This window comes from Netta rufina (assembly GCF_964035555.1).
Source record: "Netta rufina genome assembly, chromosome: 1".
NCBI lineage: Eukaryota > Metazoa > Chordata > Aves > Anseriformes > Anatidae > Netta > Netta rufina.
Window position 1 is genome coordinate 7,036,484 of NC_140123.1, and position 21,694 is coordinate 7,058,177.

Genomic DNA, 21,694 nt, shown 5'->3' on the forward strand with positions numbered 1-21,694 from the left:
GTATTTTTTATTAACAATGGTCTTACAGTTTTAAGAGAATAGATAACTCTAGGGTCGGATTTCTGTCAGAGTGTAAATGTCCTTTTCCAAAGGCTTTGCTTTATTTTTGCTTTATTTAGTATGTGTGTGGCTTACTGATTTTGGCAAGGTCAGTTGCAATTGCGTGTCCTTAGTTGACTTTTTCTGGAAATCTTTTTTTTTTTTTTTTTTTAATCTTTTACAGAGGCATCAATAAAACCTTTATGAGAGGTTGTAGATATACAGGGTTATTGAGTAGTATCAATATTTATCAATGCAGTGCACAGAATATATGAAACAAAAGAAATGTAACACTTCTTTTTAGTGTTTTTATATTTTTTTCCCACTCTATCATCTTCATAACTATCCAATGGCTAGGATCCTGTGTTTTCTTCATTAATGTTCATATAGTCTGTATTTTAACTATGACAATAAGCGTCAGAAATTTGACAAAAATCAGATATATGGCAGTATTAATAGAAAGACAGAGTAGCAGTTTAGACATAATTACTATCTGAGTAGGAAGTAGTAGCAGGATGCATTCATAATTTATTTAATAGAAAAAAAGCAATTTATATTAGACCACTTATTAATTTATTAATTACAAGTCCTACGAGGAGCGGCTGAGGGAGCTGGGCTTGTTCAGCCTGGAGAAGAGGAGGCTCAGGGGTGACCTTATCGCTCTTTTTAGGTACCTCAAGGGAGGCTGTAGCGAGGTGGGGGTTGGCCTGTTCTCCCACGTGCCTGGTGACAGGACGAGGGGGAATGGGCTTAAGTTGAGCCAGGGGAGTTTTAGGTTAGATGTTAGGAAGAACTTCTTCACTGAAAGGGTTGTTAGACATTGGAACAGGCTGCCCAGGGAAGTGGTGGAGTCACCATCCCTGGAAGTCTTCAAAAGACGTTTAGATGTAGAGCTTAGGGATATGGTTTAGTGGAGGGCTGTTAGCGTTAGGTTGGAGGTTGGACTCGATGACCTTGAGGTCTCTTCCAACCTAGAAATTCTGTGATTCTGTGATTCTGTTTGACAGCCAAACCACACAATTATACATGAATGCTTTTGGCATTGACAGAAAGCACGAAACCCAGTCATTGAACAAAAACTAGAAACTTTGCAATACAGCACTTTTTGTCTGGAGTTTCAATTTTCAGTCCTTTCCACGTCAGATCAATTGTCCGTTGAAGGATATTATCAATATTTCCCCCAGTAAATGCTCTTTCAAAAGGCTGATAACATAAAAAATCTTTGGTTTCAAGTAGTGTTTTTTGTTGTTGTTTCGTTTTTGTTTTAAACAAAAACAGCAGCACTCAAATGTAACAAAAATCCATTCTAAGTTCAGATAATCTTTTGTGAATAATTCATTCTTTCTTCATGTGCTAAGACTCCTGAGCAATATCGAGCTCAAGTGTTCTTTTGCTGTAAAGGGTTGTATTTCATGGTCAATCTTTATGTATAGAAACAGCAAAAATGAGAATATTTTTAGCATTCCATAATTTCTTTGCTGATTGTCCTTTCAGACATGCAAAAGAACACATTCATTTTTATATGCCTTTTTCTTCAATACCCAAAATACTTACAGGCATCTCATACTAAACGTTCATCACATAAGAACAGTATTGTTTAAGTTCATCTAGTTGCTTGGAATTTGCTTTTCTTACACTCATTTGCAAAGAAAAGATGGCACAGTAGTTAAGACATTAGCCTGGTGCTATGGAGATGGTTTTAGTGCTGTCAAAGTGTAGATTTTCTTTTCAACTGTAAAATATGGAAAATACTACTCCACTTCATTAGGTTGTTTTGAGGGTGAATATATTAGCTAATCCTCAGCAAATAACCAAAATTAAAAAATGAGGGATTTTTTTTTAGTATTCTATTAAAAAAAAAAAAAAGATGTTATTACCAAACAGCAGATCTTGGAGACACATTTTGTGGTGAAAACGTAAACAATGAAATTTACTCACGTTATTTAGGATGAAATATTCTCTTTTAAATTGCTGTTTGTAGGACAGCATTTGTATTTTGATAACTTAAGAATTTTTGTCTCTGCTGAAGAAGAGAGATATAAGAAGATTTAAGAAGATATTTTAATGAATACTGATCTCTCTGTATTAAATTAAATGAACTTATTTCCTTAAGAGCAATGGTAGTAGTAGTAGAAGCATGCATCATGAATGTTGTAACTAGATGATATTAGTAAAAAGTCTTTTAATAAAGTCTGCAAAACCGAGATGTTTAGTATCCTTTTCCACTCCAGGGGACCCAGCCCCAATTTATGGTGGAGTGTGGTAGGTGAGTAGCTGAGTATGACGTAGGTGAGCAGGTAGACTTTAGTTTGAATCCAGGATGTCTTTTGGAGAGATGCATTCTTTTTCCAACTCGTTGCTAATTTAGTATATTGCATGAAGATTGTCATCTGGTAAAATTGACAGTGGTGTGTTTTTTGTTTTATAATACTACTGACTAAACCTTACTCAGTCCAAAATAACAGCTGAAGCATTTAGTATCTGTTACTCTTTGTTTTTCTTGAAGGGTCAATGACTGCATCTTGCGAGTGAATGAGGTGGATGTGTCAGAAGTCTCACACAGCAAAGCTGTGGAGGCCCTAAAAGAGGCTGGCTCCATAGTCCGATTGTATGTTCGTCGAAGGAGACCTATTCTGGAGACCGTGGTAGAGATCAAGTTGTTCAAAGGACCTAAAGGTAAATATGAACATAAAAAGACATCAATTTTAACCTTGACGTTTGACCTCTCTCTTAGCTCAAATAGGACCTGACTTTGTCAATTGGTTAACTAGTTGACCTGTCATATACTGAAATAAAGTGAATTTAGGTTGGTAGAACTTTAATTCATTGTTGTATGTCTTTTCCTGGAATATAAAGAATTCAAGAAGTTGTGATTTGTTTCATTTCATGTTTGCTGTAGAGATAGCTCCTTATCTTCAGAATAAATGCAAGACACTGAAATAGTATGCTTTTATTGACAGTAGATACATTTCTTCTGAAGTTCCTCTGTGTTGGACCTTTGGTGTTGGATGCAGAGTTTCTGAATTCTCCCTTTATTAAAAACATTTATTTGGTACCTAACCTCTTCTTTCTGTTTTCATGTTGATGGTTTGTCCTGCAGTTATCTCTGGAACAAGGAATACTAATTTACCTAGATACATAGAAGAATTTTATTTTTTCCTTCAACAAAATTCCATGGAAGCCTAGAAGAAGGCCTTCCCTAGCCTAAATCACCTTTATCACTTTTAACAGAACCTTCAGCCTACAGAAACAAACAAACAAACAAAACCCACAACAAACCAAACAAAACCACACACAAATTTTTAGTAGCATCATTACAAATTGTAAAGTGTCTCACAGGAAGCTGAGTAATATTTGTTGAAGTGAAATTTTATATTTTCTTTTCACCTTTCCTTTTGTGCTTTTTTATTATTATTATCTACATACAGAAGTTATTTTTTAACAAATTTAATTTTATTGTTTTTCCTGCCTGAAATTTCCTTACAGCTGTTAGCTGTTAGATCATTGTTTTTCTTTTATACCTAATTTCTGGACAAAGAAAATTATTATTTTTTTTCACAGTGTATGAGAATAGAATGAACAGACAGTAGATTTTTGCCTTCAAATAATTGTTTCTTAAGCAAGTCTTTAATTAATAGCATATACATGAAATGAATGAATTCACATGTCCAATATATTTCATGCATATGAGATTATTCTACCTGTTTCATCTGCACTGGATAACCTGTAGTTTTTTTTTCAGTGCTTTCTTTTACATTTCATCTCACATGAATTCTTCAGTATACTTCTAAGTAGTTTTTGATGCCAATAATATTTTTTGTTTCTAATACACTTAGAATTGTTGAGAATCAAGCAGAGACAGTTCACTGTTTTCAATATCATCTATACTATACTTCTTCTGTGTATATAATGGTTTTCTGTGAGACCTGAAATATCATCCTCTACTCTTGGCAAACAGCATGGTAGATTTAAACATACATCTAAAGCTAAACCCTCAAAGTCTGGATTCTTGTGGTCATTACAATGCTAAACTGTCTTTCTAACAGAAAAGCATATTTGTTGAGATTTCCTATGCATATGAAATCAGAATATTAGTGCAGGCAGCAGTGATTTTAAAGCTTTGGAATTAAACAAATTGTATGATATGACAGTCATTTTGAGTAACCTAAGGCTAACTAAACTAAAATTAACATATCCTTTCAGATAGTGATGAAACAGAAAAGTTATTTACCATGACCAAATTATAGCAGCATTGTGGAAATGGACAGGAAAGGCAATCATTTATTAATAACTTTCTTGCAAGATGTTTGCTTTGATTGTGTGCCTGCAAGTACTTATTTTTATATTTATCTATTTCCACAAAATAGAGAGGATACAAAAAAGATGTTTTTTATGATTAGCTAAAGAAGCTTTGCTGCTTAGTGCTACAAATATCGATTTTGCAGCCATATGTTTATGAATAAGAAGTTTACTACGGTTATGTGCTATAAATACTGAATTTTATTGCTAAGCCGAATATCTTTTTTAAATTTTCACTTCAATATTATAAAAATAAGTTAACTGGAAACTTGGTTAGAAAAAAAAAATAATAAAGTTGCTGAGATAGTTTTTGGAAAAAAAAATAAAAACACAAAACTTTTTGCCTGGTAGTCCATGCACCAGCTCCTGCCTCCCTGCTCATAAGTTTATTCACAAAGTAAGAAAGGTGAATGTGTTTTTAGACAAGGCAACTGTTCTGCACTAAATTTGAAGCAGCAGATCTTTTCAGATGCTTCTTTTTCTATCTGCTTCTGTCAGTAAGTTACTGAGTTCATCTTTCTGCATTGAGAATTTACCAAATGAAAGCAACTCTTAGCTCCCCAGTAAAAACTTAAACTTGCAGATCACTAGCTTTTCTAGTTATGTGTAGTAGATCGTATCTTTCAGCACTTGAAGGTAATAAGGAAATTTGCAAGGCTTTTAATAAAAATATTTTTTTAATTTCATCTGAGTATTCAGAACAAGGGTATTGCAAGCTATGAGTTCATAAAGGTTGGATATTTTTTAATATATGTTAGTTTTTCTGGCCAACAACCAGCATATAAAAGACAAAGGTTAATTTTGCAAATCTGTTTTGAACATAAGAAGTTATATATGCATTTTGTAGCAATGGCTTTGGGCATATGGCAAGGGAAAGGCCATATGCTGGCAAGTGGTAAGAACTTGGGCCCTTTCAGATTGAGGTCTGAGTGCAATTGCTCCTGCTGCTTTACAAAAGCTGTCCAAGCATCATGTGTAATAAAAATCAGTGTAACTCTTTCACTCGATTTTTTTTGGAAAAGAGATAAATGAAGACACAAATGAGTTTCACCGTAGAGAACCGAGGTTTCAAACAGAACTGCAGCTATGTAGATATTTAAATTTGTGCATTCATCAGTTTGCCACACCTGATTGATAATATTGGCTGATGTCTATAGTCAGTGTCTAGAACTTAATTGCTAACTCAGATCATTGCAGGATGTTTCTGTCTTTTGTGTGGTTAGGAGATTGTCTTTTCTATGCCTCCTTTATGTCTCTTCAGTCACATACAATTTTAATGATTCAGTGTTATGGCTTTGCTTAGTATTTAATAAACAGTAAATGCTTTACTTCAAACACTCAGGACTCTCTGCAGGTTATAGCAGCCAGTATCTTTGCAGTAGCTGAGGTTTGTGACAGAGGAAGGATATGCAAGGGAGCTTTCCTATTGAAAATCAATGGAATTTAGACACTATTGAAAACCCTGTCCTTAAGTGATATGTTTTTCTTGCTCTGTATTGAAATATAATAAGGCTAACAGTAATGAGAATGGATTACATACACTACAGCTTTTGTTTCTGGGGAACAAATGGGCAGACATTCAAAACAAAGGAATTTAAAGTTGATTCTTGGTGTTTATTATAACTTCTGTATTAGATTCCTCTAAAAGCCTACAAAAAACTTTGCACTGTATGTGACCAGTGAATTGCAAACTTCAGGCCTCACCTTGAGTACAGTATGCAGTTTGGGGCACCAGAGTACAAGAAGGAAATAAAACTATCAGAGAGCGTTTGAAGAAGGGCTATGAAGATGGTGAAGTTTAGAGGGGAAGATGGATGGGGGATGGCTGAGGTCCCTTGGTTCGTACAGCCCAGAGCAGAGTAGGCCTCATGGTGGCCTGCAGCTCCCTCACAAGGGGAGCGGAGGGGCAGGGGCTGAGCTCTGCTCTCTGCAGACAGCAAGAGGACCCGAGGGAATGGCATGGAGCTGGGACAGGGGAGGGTCAGTCTGGGTGTTAGGAAAACGTTCTGCACTGGTTGGTGGTTGGGCACTGGGACAGGCTCTCCAGAGCAGTGGTCAAAGCACTGAGCCTGCTGAAGTTCAAGGAGCATTTGAACAATGCTCTCAGATGTAGGGTCCGATTTTTGGGTGGTTCTGTGTGGAGCCAGGAGTTGGAATTGATGATCTTTGTGGGTCTCTTCCAGTTTAGGATATTTTGTGGTTCTATGATTCTACAAATACCTAACTGATATCAAGCTCTATTATATACCAGGAAAAAAAATAAAGCCAGAAAACACTGTTTCTGTTTCTTAATAAACTTCTGGCCTCAGTTCTTTAGGAAATGTAACATCTTAAAAGACAACACAGCTGGAAAAATGAAGCTAGGGATACGTGAGGCAAAACAGGTGAGTAACCAGGGAACTTGAGTAGAAAAATGGCAGACTTAAAAACATTAAAAATAAAATAAAATAATTAAAAATATATATATAAAGCATAACTTATTGTGATATCTAGAAATTGTGGTGGTTTGAGAATAAAATTATAGAGAAATAGGACTAATTTCTCTCATCCTCTATGATAATTCAATAGTAACTATCCTTTCAGTGTTTGAACTGCATCTGAATCTTGCAGAGATGGCTACAGTTTCTGTTTTATTCTCTCTGTTTTGCATGGAAAGGCTCTGAAACAACCAGCAGCTACAACTCTTTTTCTGTTTTTACAAACATGTTTTTTTTTGCATTCCTGGTGAATTCAGCCAATGGTACATTTTGATCAGGTTCACCCAACCCAGCTCTGGGCATCTAATGGAAGATATTTTTGGGGCACTTATTTTTCTATTCTTTCCTGCTGTCCGAATTAGGACTGTTTGGGGACTTTTTGTTTAACTCACTTGGGGTGTTGATATGTTTTTGAGCTCTAAATTAGAAATTAATACATCTGTTAGCCTAGTTCTGTATCTCTCTGTGGATGGCTATCCTCCTTATCTTATCTAATTTCTTAAAAAAGAAGTATTAGTCAGCCAAGATTAAGCTCCTAAATTGGGCATCTCAATAAAATACTTAGAAATAAGATGGGATGAATACAAAGGGCTTTATATGCATGTATTTTTTTAATTATGCAAATTCATCTAAATGTTAGATGAAGTCATTGGGCATAACCAGTTCCAGAGTTTCCATTTCATTGTTTTGCTGTGGTGGCCTGAAGCGACTGTGCAACACGTGGGAGATTTCCTTTTCACAAAACTATTTGTTTTATTCTTGATGACAAAGAATAAAGTCACTGCGTAGTAATGAAGCTTTCCTACTATACTAGGAGAAGAATCGGTATGCTTTAAGTAGTATAGTTTTTAACCCATTGCTTAGTTATGGAAATTTGAGAAGATGCAGAGATTTTCACCAACAGTATAAGGTATGATTTCACTGCAGATTTGCTTGTAATTGTCACTGAAATGTTCTCTACTCCAGAAGTTCATACTTGTTTCATAGAAGTTGAGTTGTATTTTTGTTTGGATTGATGGCCTTTGTGAGAAAAGCTTGTACTCTGTTGCATACATAGCATCCAGCTTCCAGTGACAACTGAAATAGTCCAGAAAGTTTGGTAGAAGTATGCATATTTCTGAAATTTCTGCTAAGACTGTCTTCTAAAAAAAAAGAAGTGTTCAATTCAGGACAGCAGAATAGAGTGTTTTCGTTTGTTTGTGTTTTTTTTTGCATTTTTGTTTGTTTGTTTTTATGTTTACAATTTCTGATCCCAATAAGGAAAGAAGAAAACCTATTATTTTTGTCTACTAAAGCAAAGGCAAAGGTCTGCTTTTTATCTCAGGTAATAGTTAGAGCTCTTAAAATGAAAGAGGGAGTTTTTGCAAACAATGAAACCCAATTATCTCCTTCCCTATTCCAGAGAACACTGAGAACTTTCCAATCTTGCTGTTTGATAACTGTTTGCAAAAGCTTCCTTCAGACTGATGATGATATGTATATTTTTATTAGTATGGCTCTCTCCCACTTTTATACTGGCCTATTTTTTTCTAATTTACTGGGCAATAATACCACTCAGCAATCCTTAGCATCTGGGGGGAGGAAGGTTGTATGGCAAGTTAGGCAAATATTCTGTTAATTTGCTTAAAACTTCCAAAACTTTTTAAATTTCATGCTAAGAAATGTCTTAATATTTCCAAAGTGTTTTCAGCATTTTTTTACATTAACCAGAAACCTTTTCTTACAGTCTTTTAAAAATTTCAGTCTTATGATCTCATCAATTATGAATTCACTTATGTTTTTCAACGTTTTCCTTCCATGCTGTGAGCTTTTTCATGAATCCTGATCTAAAACAGTGTAAAATAGAGAAATGTAAAAAAGAGAGCTGTAGAAAAATGTGAAAGCAGGCAAATATTCCCAAACCTAGATTTAACAAACTACTGAGATTCTCAACTCTAATTTACGTGCTTCACTTCATATTACTGTAATGCACAATCACTTACCACAGGTATGAATAAAAAAGACACTATAACTAAAGTAAAATACCATTTTTTTGTGAAATGTCTTTGCTTGAAGGGACCTGCATTTCATCCAATCAGCAGAAAGTGCTCCATCAAGCACTAATATATAATTTTCCAATTTTAAGAAAGTAATTCAAAATCATCATTTATAAGCTAACATCTCTAAAAGACATAGTTTCCCTGCAGGATAAGATTGTCTCATATAAGAATATGTGAGTATCTGCATAGTTTATCACATGAATATGGTGTTCTCTTGAAACTCATAAAATTAGAAATCTTTGTAATAATGCCATAAAAGCTTTTGCTGTTTTTAAAAAATACTTTGATATATTAATGCTGCCAATGCCCGATGGATAAAAAATGGCAGGTTATATCTGCACCTTTTATTTCTCAGACTCCGTACCTCATTCTTTAAGTGATGATATCTGCATGTTGCTGCTATTATCATATTCTGCTTAATGGCACAGATAAAATATTTATGTGCCTTTGGTCACTACAGACTTGCCATCTCATTTGTATAAATTACCACATATGAAATATTTCTTAAAAACCATTCAGTGTGGAGTGGCTCCTTCATTCCTAAAGAAAAGCAGTGTTTATTTAGAGTACTTTCACATAATAATAGTCATTAGATTGGCACTTCTGTTCAATTTTTTCAGGCTTTGGCTAGCTTCTTTTTGTATTCAGTGCAAAAACAAAGTAAATCTGACGTGTTGTTTGTTAGAATTGCAGTTAAATGGTAGACAATGGTGGTACCAAACTGTTGTCATGACAGACCAAATTCAACTATCTTTGGAGCTAAGTAGTTAATTGACAAAGTAATGGCTTTCTCCATCAGCAAGGAAACAGAATTTAAATGCCACCCATCTGGTGGGTTGTCTCACCATTTAAAAAGTAGAGGTATCCTATGAGCTGCAGGGTGTCACTTGTTTGGAATCTTATAGTCATAATTGTGACTTCCTTTTTTGTGTGTTTTCCTTTCATTTTCCATTTTCAATAAAGGAGTGAGCAAAATGACTTGGAAGACTATGCAGCAGTTTTATATATACATATTTTGTTTGTCTTCATTTTCCCTCTAAACTATTCAATTCTTAAAAACTCTCCAAGTAGTTCTAAGACTTTTGGGTTAATATGCAAATTGCACACCCAATCTCATAGTAGATTTTAAGTATCAGTTTCCAGAAATCATTCATAACAAGCGAAGTTTCTACTGAAATGAACAGTACTTTCTGCAACTCCATCATGCTAACAATTTCTGAAGTAGTGCAGTAGCAATTCCAAAGTGCAGTGCTGTATTTTAATAGCCAATTGAGATGGCTATAAAAATCCAGCACTGCGCATTAAGATCATTACTAAATTGCTTCAGCAATACTTACTGATGAGGCAGCTTCAGCAGAATACGATTCATCTTAATGAACTGTGTCTGCAGTAGAGCAAAACCAGCAGCACTGGGAAAGAAAGATGTGCAGGTAGGCTCGGATGCCAAAAAGCTTAAGATTTTGTTTGAAGAAAAAGCAGCTTTGGCTAGGTTCTTTTTGTATTCAGTGGAGAAAAATAAAAACAAAACAAAAAAAAAGTATGTCTTTTGTGTTGGTTGTTCAAATTGCAATTAAATTGCAGAAAAAGGTTATATCAAACAGTTGTCACATCAGACCAAATTCAGCCATTTTGGGACTAAGTGCTGATTGACATTTCAACTGACAAAATCTTCTGTACTTGCCCTTTCTGAGTTAGGTAGGAATTTTGTATTACTATTCAGTTGCCTTGATAGTTTTGTCAGCTCTGGCTATGTACACTATGTAATACAGTGCAGCTGTATGACCTCATTTTCTCTGACATGTTGTCAACCCTTTTGTTGCAGTCAAAGTTAACTTTTAAGGCATTTGCTGAGAATCAAGAGTTAGCAGGAGTTATGAGATTGCCCTGAACACAGCTCTTGACACCTTAGGCATTTTAGCTCTGTAATCTCAAGCAGGAAAGTTGAGGGAAGGATATTGCTGTCTTGTCTTTGCCCATACAGAGGAATGGTGCACTCAATTTCTGTGCTCAGCTCTTGGATCACTAACATAGTTACAGATGTGTCTCCAGGTCTTGCTTGTATGGCTTTCTTCTGTGTGAAGGTAGAGCAGACCACTTGAAAAATAAGTTTTGTTCAATGTATCCTGTACTTGTGGGAGTACTTCAAAGTGAGTTCCTTACTAGATGGCTTTCCCAGCTGCATGCTGATTGCTAGAAACATACTGGGGCGCTGCTAGAAAATTCCTCACAAAATCTTTTTGTCTGTGGCAAAATCTTTTGTCTCTGGGAAACTTTGGCATCTGAGCTTTGGGATGTTTTTTGATACCACTGCATTTTTCTCTCTGTTATTTTTAGAAATCCTGAGGACTTTTCTCCACCACTAAACACTGTGTTTGTTTTTTGTTTGTTTGTTTGTTTGTTTGTTTTTTATCTATGGCAAGTGCTACACAAATTGGCAAATTCCCGATATATTTCCCAACTTCTTCTCCTTTTCCTTTCCTTTTTTTTTTTTTTTTTTTTTTTTTTTTTTTTTTTTTTTACTTACCAAATGTAATGTAATTAGAGCAGGTCTCATAATTTTGCAATGTCTGTAGTCATTTTTTCCTGTAGACTAAGGATTTCTGGGTCAGGGAATATTTTCATCATTTCCCTCTCCACTCCAGAATGCTGTGTAAAAGTTAAAAGGGAGTTAGAGAAGATGCCTTTCATTATGTTTGCCATCACTGTTTTCATCAGGTCATCAAGAGAAAGGGAGGAGATACATCAGACAGTACAGCAGAATGTTAATTACCTCATCAGTATTTCCAGATACACAATAAATCAAAAGATGAGGAAGGATAATGGCGTCATTTGCTAAATTACTGGGCTGGGTGTGGAAAGAAGTCCTTCTGTACACAGAAGGCCAGTATCTTTTCTGTTTTCTTAGTGGAGGAGTGAGAATTGTTTAAGGAGTGGCAGTTTTCTTGGCCTTTTTTCACCACCTGTATGTTCTTAGTTTTAAATTCCTCAGGTGAATTTTAGGGAATGATTATGCTTGATCTTTCAGCACTTTAATAAATAAAAAATTATATGACAGCAATTACCTTGAGCCTGATGTGACATCCTGATGCAACAGAAGATACATTAAGGCCTTAGCACCCTTTGTAGAATACGTTTATTGACATGACATCTGTCACTTGCAGCTGAGGAGTCTGAGAATCCTTATGGCTGCTTCATTGCAGAGCTTCCTCCTTTCTTGAATATAAGGCCAAAAGTGCAAATTAACCAGGTGAAATTACAGAGCAGTGATTTCATCCCTTATTGTTCAGTTAATTATCTACACAGCAACATCTGTCTTCTTGATAGTTTTTTAGGTGTCCAGATCTTTCTCAAGAAATCTGCTGTCTGCTGAAAACAACATGAATCAGCAAATTACTGCAGTGCCATGAAAGGCACCTTCAGAGGAATAAATTGTATTGAATTAATTTTTTTGACTTGGGGAGCTGTATCTATTCTTTTTTTTTTTCTTTTTTCCTTTCCTTTCCTTTCCTTTCCTTTCCTTTCCTTTCCTTTCCTTTCCTTTCCTTTCCTTTCCTTTCCTTTCCTTTCCTTTCCTTTCCTTTCCTTTCCTTTCCTTTCCTTTCCTTTCCTTTCCTTTCCTTTTTTTTGAATTTAAGCATAGGCAGTCAGTATTTTAAGTCTTCTGAGACAGGCCTCAGAGATTTTGATGGTGGTAGAGTGACAAAGCTGAGTCAAGCTTTACAGATTGGATTTATACAGTAAATAAAATATCAACTTGCAGCTTATTTTTAAAAAATATTCAAGATTTTTGATATTATTTTGTTTCCACCAGCTGGTGAAAGAAAAAAAAAAAAGGAAGGAAGTATATTAAAGCATCTCTGAAGGGAGTAGCTGGATTAGTCAGAAGCCAGATGCCAAACTGATTAATTGCAAATAGTCATTCATCTGTCTATTCCCCATACTATATCCTAGTCCTTTCTGCAGGTCTGTCACCCTCATTTTGCTTTCAGTATTTTGAAGCTTGTCTATAATTATAGTCAGCCATAATGAAAACAGAAGAAATAATGCAACTTGGTTTCTATCTAGGTTTCTATCTAGCTGTCTAGGTGACAGCTAAAAAGTAGCAACCAGCTATAAACATGTGTAAAAAACAAAAAAGAAAAATCCAAAGGTGTTGGACAAATTGTCAAAAAAAAAAAAAAAAAAAAAAAAAAGAGCAAATAGTAAGTTAAAGCTAAAATACTATAGGGAAAACTGCTGTTCTTCAATCAGTTAGGGTTTCTTTACTTGTTCATTTTGTTTCTTTAAATATCATAGTAATATTCCTAGAAATAGCAGTCTCTCTTGTAGTTTGGATGAAAGAAGATTCTTAGCATTTTGCTATGAAAAAAGTGGTCTCTGCAGTTACTTTCCAGCTGTGTCATCCTAAGGTATGGGACAAAAAACTCTGGGACTCCAGTGCACAAAAATTCTGGTACTGCATGTGTTGCAGCAGTCACATATACAAAGGCAGCTGATTTGCAGAGGTTTCTGTATTGCAGATACACTGAGATCAGGCTTATTGCAGAAGCAAAGTTCAGTTTTGCTTTGCCAAAGGCTTGTGATCACTGGCACACAGACAGCTGCTCTTCAACTGTTCTTTCAAGTGAGCAGTTAAAGCCTTACAATTCATGAGAGTATCACTTCTTTTTCTTCTTTTTGCAGAGGCTCATTTAAGTTCTTTTCTGCCACTTGGGACAATGACAGGGTGATATATTTTTCTTAATACAAAACATTTGGTGTCTGAAAGAACAACAACAAAAAAAATAATAAAAAAAAAATCCTCTGACCTCTTCCAGAGAACATTTTTGTCTGACTTAAGAAAGTCAGAAAAGCAAGAAGACTACTTGATGCTTCAGCCTTTAGTTTCTGTTTTCTAAGACAAATGCACAACTGAGAACTTACAATAGCAAAATATATATGTGGAGGCAACTTACAGTGGAACGAGAAATACATATCCAAAGTATTCCAAGAGCATGAACCCAGGTTCAGTACCTGGGATGCTGGCTTCTGAATTTTCAGTAGTGATTTCTGTGAACAAATAAGAAGCTTGCTCATGGATTCTTTAGAAACAATTTTGTCCAATTGTTTCCTTTGATAGTAAGAAACAGTTGTAAAGCAAGATCTTAGAGCTGAAGAGAATGTAAAATAGGGCATTATGACAAAAATGAGTCTTTGGGACATGATAGAAGATATGTTGCGTAAGCTAAAAGAACAGTATCTTCAGACTATGCTTGAAGTTTTTACTTTGGAAAGATATATTTGCAAAGAGGATGTAATAGACTTTTTTTTTCTTTGTTCTTTATTCTTTGCTTTGCTTTATTTGTTACGCAAAACAGTTTTTAGGAGGTCTTATGAAAATAATAGATTGGCATATTAGCCACTCCAATAGAGAAAACTGAAATGAGGAAGCATAAAGTTACAGTAAATAATTTAGTAAAGTTTAGTATAGGCATGTTTATGTTTCCTGTATTATAATCAAAAAATGAACTCAGTGTAAGTAGTAGGGTAGTTGTGAATCTTACCAATAGTCTGTAGGTAGGATGTGCATTGTTTCTAAATTCTAATAATTGTCAAATGCTATAGCCAAAATTTCTGAAAGTTATTTCAAATTAATACTGATAAATTCTATAATAGCAAATCACATCCTTTTTGTAATGTGGTGTAAATGACTGTAATTTAGAGATGTACTTTGTAGTTAGAGAGAGAATGCTGAGATGACAGGTGCTTTTGAGGGAAAATAATAAAAAGTGCGTGCTATTTTGCTGGTATCAATTTTCACAAAAAGGTCATCTGTGATAAGATTGCTATCATGATTAAAACCAGTGACAGAGGGGAAAGACCTCAACTTCAAATGAAGAAGCAGCAGGCCAGACAGCACATAAATATGTTAGATATTTTAACACTTTGCAGGCCCTGAAGATCTTGATCCCAGACCACTCAGATGTGGCTGACAAAACAGGGGTTGTTTTTAAACACTTGTGTAGAGAAGGCAAAGGGAAAAACTGGGAAGAGCAAACAGAAAACATATTTTCACTGAAGTGAACAAGGAAAGTGATGGGAATATAAAGCCATCAGTTTGCTTTCAGAATCTCAGAATGCCAGAGAAAGTAGTAAATCTCAAGCACCTAGAAAAAGTTTGAAGAGTAATGTTACCAGAGGATGTCATACTCCTCTTTTGCAACTCTTTCACATTTTTCTCAGATGACACCATGTGCTGAGAGGGTTTAACACTGAAAGTGGTCAGGAAAGAAAAGAAAAAAAAAAAAAGAAAGAAAGAAAAAACAAGTGTAACAGAAATAATCAAATAATGCAATAAACAGTGCTTAACAGAAAGCTGTCCAGACAGAAATCCTATAGAAAAGGATGTAAGACTTTGTTAGCTGTAGCATCTTGTCTTTTACACATCGTGCTGCGATAAAACATTCAAACACTATACTGGGTTTTATAAATTGAGGTATAGTTTATAAGACATAAGAAATCCTTTCATCCTTCACAGGTAAAGACTGAGCTGGAGAGCTCAGCCTTTGAGCTTTCCACTTCAAGAAAGGTGTGGACCAGCTGGAAGGACTCCAGAGGAGTGCAGTAAAAATGATCAGAGATTTAGAAAGCCTGTCCTACAAGGAAAGAACGAGTGATCTAAAGTCATTTATGTGAAACACCAAAGACTTAGAAGGGTCTTATGGGCCCCTGATAGCAATCTTCTTGCTTTACAGCACATCTTTGAAGAGTGAGTTTGCTCTGTGTGCCCCCTAGGGAGGGTGTGGAACAAAGCTTAGTAGACAAATTACGATAAGCAAGACTGATTGCATTTTAGGACAAATGAGGATTGTGATATGATAGATTACCAGGCAGGTCACCAAGTCCCTAGCAGTAGAAATATCCAAGTGTGCTGAACAGCCATTTGTTAGACACGGTGCTATTGTCTTTGGTTCTGCCTTGGGACAAGGAGATAGAATAAACAATCTGTTAAGTCTCTTGCAACCCCAAGACTCTGTGATCATAACAAAATTTTCTCTTTTCACTGCAGTATGAAGATAAACAGTAGGCACAGAGCTATTAAAGTACGTACCTGCAGAAATAAAGAGGGTGTCTTCCAGGCAAAAAACACACACAATTCATGTGCCAGTTGTCAACTGTAATTTAGTGTTTTTGATTTCCCTCTTTCTTTACTTGTGGCTAGGACCAATAAAAAAATTTTAGAAAAGAAACCTCTTCACACGTGAAACTATTAATGAATACTGCAACAGGTAAACTGCAGTCTCAGCCTGCATTTTTTTCACTCACAACAGGCTAGGTTTTCTCTGCTTTTCAACTTTCCTGTTGCTCAAGTCAGGATCATGCTCCTTACAAACATCTTGGTCAGGTATATGGCTGGTTCTTTGTCAAAGGCTGTTCTCACAGTAGGCTTCAGTATTTGGAGAATGGCCAGGACTCCTTTGCTTTGGACTGTACTAAAGCTTTTAATGGTAAGTCTTGACTGCAGATAAAATGCTTTTCTCCATCTGTAAATAAAGCTGCATTTCTTTACATCTAAAATCAATCTTTTAGGGTCTGGGTTATGCATCTGTGGATGTAACTAGGATGAGTCTTTTCATCCAAAGAGCTGCCTAAAATTTCCAAGGGGTGGCCAAGAAATGGTCTAGGAATAAATCAACACATCAGCGCATTCATTCTTTTCCACAGGGTTTCACTTTTCATTAGGGAAGCTGTGTATGCCATTCCTGGACACCCTACCTCTGGTACTGCAGGGAGATTCAGGCACTATTATTAATTAAAATAGCTGAGGCAAAGACCATGTTAACACCCTGTGATAGAACCCCTAGGGGGACTAATAGCAGGGTCTTGTGTTTTAATGTATCTAATGAAGTTCTCTGATAAAAAGTGTCAGGAAAACCCTTATTCAGAGAAAATCTGTAGTGTAACCCAGCCTGAAACGATCACATTGAAGTGTTATAGTCTGAGTCTCCACACTGTTAAGCACAAGCTTTTAGAAAATTGTATGTGCTCAGGGACCTGTCTCGAAAGATCTGTACTTCTGAATACAGATTTCAAATATGGGTTCATGTTAAGTTTCTAGTAATGTATAAGAGTATAACTCCCTCAGCAAACATTTAACATAATTTCTGAGGAGACACAAGTGTCTGATTTTACTCTATGAGGGTAGAGGATGCTTCTCACTGGCAAATAAAGCATTTTTGTTTCACTTTCTTAAGTGTGCTGCAAGAAAATATCATTGATAGACAGAACTAAGGGACCAAGGTATAGTTTCAGAGAGAAAAGAATTGTCAAAGCAAAGACCAATGACTTATGAATCTGTTTTCAGCATGCCTTCACCTTATTAGTATATTTCAGTAAGCAACATGTCTTTTTTCTGTATCATCTATGTAATTGTAAATTTTTAACAGCAGGGCTCTATAAATTGCCTTACATTAAAAAAAATAAAATAAAATAAATGTGAATTTGTGTCTTGATTTCTGTCTGTATTTTTAAAGAGGATGGAACTGAATGGATGATGTCTTATTTATGGGTTGATTGCAAATAGATAAGAGGATACAAGATGAACTTTGATTTCATTTTGTATTTTCAAGCTTCAATATAATTGGCAGAGAGCTTTTCAAGAAAGTATTTCTGTTCAGCTTTGCAACAGGAATAAGAAGATAAATGCTAAATTCCCCTCTTTGAATGGAGGATGAACAAAAGAAACTGATGAGTCTCTCCCTGACATTTATGGTTGTTAAACAAATCCCAACCTGACAGAATGCTTCTTCTTTCTCCATTTAATTGGTGAAAACTTACTAAATATTTGGCTAGAACAACCATCCAATTTAGAAAGTAGTGACCTAGCTGGACCCGGATATATTATTATTATTGTATATTAATATATAACGTTACACACAGCAAATATTTTCTTTTGTGTGTGTGTGAATTAGAATAATTATTTCATGTTTCAAGACTGAATCTTGATCGGAAAACAATGGTGAGAAAAGCACAGCTTTATATAGTACCATGATTAAAAAAAAATAATATAATAATAATAATGGCTACTTTAAAACATTACTACTTTAAAACATATCTTGGTTTCCACACCTACAGGATCAAGTGCTTTTCATTTAGTGTTATTAGGAGGTGAAATAATTTGTGCTGCTGTCAGTAATTGCAGTAATTCATAGTAAACTAAGCTGAAAATGATGTAGGTACTATTTGTTAATGACAGCCATACTATGATTGACTGTCAGCACAGATTTGGTTGAAACAACTGGTATTCCGTGTGCGTAGAAAGTGAACTTTATTTCACAGTTTGATCCCAACTGAATATGTATTGTTAAAGTAATAGCAGATTTTTGGATCTTGTCAGTGCATTCCAGGTTTGTGTAACTGCCTCCAGAGAATCCATGAGATATGATTTTTATTTTTTAGGTCCAAAAATTACGTCCTGGAATTGACTTGTATTTAAAAATAAATAAATTAAAAAAAAAAAAATAGAGTCAAGTGAAATTTAATAGCCAAGCAGAACTGGAAGGTGAAAAAAAAACTTCAAGATTTCATATAAATTGTCAGGTGGAGAGACGAGAAGGTTAGGGAAAAGGAACTTCTCTAGGTTTTACACCAGTGAGATCCAGCCCAGCGATGCTGATCCCATTTCCAGATACTTCTGCCTCAAATTGATAACCTTACAGACCTGATTATGAGATACATCTTGAGGGAAAAGAACATTTTGAACAGGGGGTGCAGTTAAAATAAATACAACTCAAAAACATAATTATGGTAACGAGTCTAATTATCTTAAAAACTTGTGTAAGGTAAAAACAAGGTTTCCCACTGCTTTCAAATATATGCATGAATACTCCCTGAATGCCATTCTATCAGGGCAACCAAAGGTGGTTAAACCCATCTTTCTTGAGCCCAGTGCTTCTCTTGAAAGGATGAGTTAAAGGCTTTATGTTTCATTCTCTAGTCAGGAAAGGTTCATGTACCAGTATATCTGCCAGAGCAAAAACTGGAGAAATATTGAATAAGCATCACTATTTCACTGTTTTCTTCACTTATAATGATATCAGATCTGTCTTAGTTCTCAGGAGCATTACAAACCTGTGATTGCTAACTTCTCTTTCTCTCTCTCAAGCTAAGGAGAGCAGTTTTATTGTTCCCTTTCCTCCCAGTAGGCCTCACGCTCTAATGGCATATTTTCACTGAAATGTTCTCTGTGCTCTGCTGGTATAAACAGCTGTTTCTGTGCTCCTGTCTCCATCTTCTATTCCTGCATCTTTCCTTCTTAGCACATCCCCCAGGTTCAATTTGCCTGCACTCCGCAGCAGTCACAACTTTCTTAATGTACCCTGTGGAAAGCTGTGCCACCAGGAAAAAGGACTTGGGGTCCAACACCATCCTCTGCTGCCAGCCCCTGCTGCCGCCTCTGTAGGTGTTGATGAACATGCACCTGGTCTGTGATTTAGACCAGTTTGTCTGTGGTTTTGTGCCATTTTCAGCTGCTAATCTATTTGGCTAGAAAATTTTCATGGCTGGTACAAGGCATGCAGTGGGGAAGTGTGGCCAAGGGCAGGGAGGAGAGCAGAGTTACCTCTTTTGGCAGTAGTGCAGCTCTAGGTCAGCATATTACAATCTTAAAAACGCATGCTGCAACCCCCCTCCTGGTTTTCTGCTGCCAATTATGACAGCTTACTGCTTCATCTTTGATCAGGTTTTTCCAGCTGATTTTTCCACTGAATTAAAGGGTAGTGTTGAGGATGGAGTAAAGCACCCCCTCCTCACAAACTCCTGTCAAGAAACATGCTGCTAATGCAGAAACAAATAGAATGAGAAAAAGAGAAAGGATAGTCTTTAACAGTCCATTCATATGACATTCAACACAGCACAGTCACTTATGCCGTGTTTAACATTGTTCCCTGCAAGATGTAAATGATGCTTTCACAGAAGCAGGGAGCCAGATGATGGCTGCCCTAATCTAAAATTCTGATTTTTGGTGACTCTGGATATGAGGACTGTTTGTACTTGTGGGTGCACCAAGAATGTGCAGAAACTTCCTGCGTGAACGTGAAATCAGTGTACATATGCAGCTCCAGTGTAGGCATATGCAAACATTGCATGGAAATGAGAGAGGTGAAAAGACATTTCAAAAAGTAAAATTGTGAGCAGTTAATACTAAGTGGCATATCTCAGCTCTATCTGTCAGTAATTTTCAAAATTTTAAAAGCATCATTTGACTGTTTTTAACATTAAATGTTTAGACTTGGTGTATTGTGCCTTTTTCTGAAAGAGCTGAGCTGGTTGCTTTAATTCTTGGAGTGCCAGTAGATGTCAAAAACAAAATCATCTCCTCTCTCTTGCATTTAAGCTACTAAAATTGTGACTGTGATTTAATACGATTTTTAGTGAACTTAAATCCTCGTTAATGCTTTAAAAATCTGCTTATTGTGAATAATTAGGAATACTGCCTTCTCTTTTCAAGATAAATTATGAAATATTCTTGAGAATTCCTGTTGTGCAATGAGGCCATTGCTGGTCTGTGCTTTCTGGGAAATTTATTCCAAATTTGAATAAATTAATATGAATAAATGTAGAAATTAAGAATAAATACCATTTCTAATGAGCCTCCAAGTGTATTTTCCTAGCTTGCTGTTTTCTTCTTTTCAGCTACATCTGGAGGGAATGAATCTTTGGGGATGAGTATATGCAGGCAAGAAGTCCGTAATGGGAAAGATATTTAAGTGTAAAACTGATTGGAAAAGAAGGAATGGTTTCCATTTGTATTTTAGACAGATTTTTTTTTTGTTTGTTTGGTTTTTTTCAATTTGTACAAACAGAAATATAATTTAACAAACACATTTTTAAGGTTTTATTAACGATTACAGAAAGATGAGCTTTACTGTTATGATAGTGTAAAACCAAGGTTTTACCTACAGTATCTACTGAGCGATTGTTTTTGAGCCTACTCTCGCTGTGTTGCACGTATATTAACACTTGCATCATAATCTCTCCTCCCCATCATCTACTCAAAGTGGGCAATGTAAACATTTCTTTCTGAAGTGTAACCCCATGTCCTGAGAACAGATTCCTTTCTTACTGTTGCAACCCAGTGGTTTCTACTGCAATGTTTTTGTGTGTTTTTGTTTGTTTGTTTGTTTTTGTTGTTGTTGTTATTTGGTTTTTCTGCCCAAAAGAATAAAAAAGCAGTTGGAGAAGAGTTGTAATTGTTTAAAATTGCTTCTGAACAGGCATAGAGACCAGAGCAATGTCAGCAAAAAATCCCTGAAATAGCCGCAAGGCTTGTTAATATATTCTGGACTTTTCTGCATTTCTGACTTTTCTGGGTCTTAGAGGATTGAGATGAATCCCAGAGGAAAGCTGTAGTATCTTGCACCCCTAGATCAAGAGTGAGCTCAGAAAAATCAGTGTTATTACAGGGAGCCTGCCAGGCGTTCCAGCACCCCACTGATCTGGAATAGCTGTAAGAAACTGTCGGTAGTGGTGTGCTAGCTGAATTTTAAAATTATATATGCAACCTGATGGCATGGATAGCACTGTGTAAAAATTGAAATGGAGGTTTCAAACCTGCTTAGGTAGTCTTAATCAAAGTACCGAAATCATCTGGCCGTCACCGCCGTTTAAGTCACCAACCACACTACTACCACAGTCTCTCCTCCATTCAGTGTTAGCTGGCTGCTATCCCTCCAAGCCCTTAGTCATTCAGAGAGCTATTTGGGGCAGCATCAGCATGAATGTGTGCATGCATCTGTGCATTGAAGAGATTTTAATCTCTGTGGGATCATTCTCCTGACTCTCTCCTGACTCTCGTCTCTC

At 35.9% G+C, this 21,694-nt stretch overlaps 1 protein-coding gene across 6 annotated transcripts in view; it reads left to right on the plus strand.

Moving 5' to 3' along the window:
- Positions 1-21,694, plus strand: part of DLG2 (discs large MAGUK scaffold protein 2) — a gene marked incomplete at both ends in the record, with an annotated part of 1,073,896 nt that overhangs the window by 735,190 nt on the left and 317,012 nt on the right. For all 6 annotated transcript variants that reach the window (XM_084304810.1, XM_084304812.1, XM_084304813.1 and 3 more), the window contains one exon: positions 2,546-2,715. In XM_084304810.1, the coding sequence (XP_084160936.1) occupies positions 2,546-2,715 (170 nt within the window). The remainder of the gene's footprint in view (positions 1-2,545; positions 2,716-21,694) is intronic.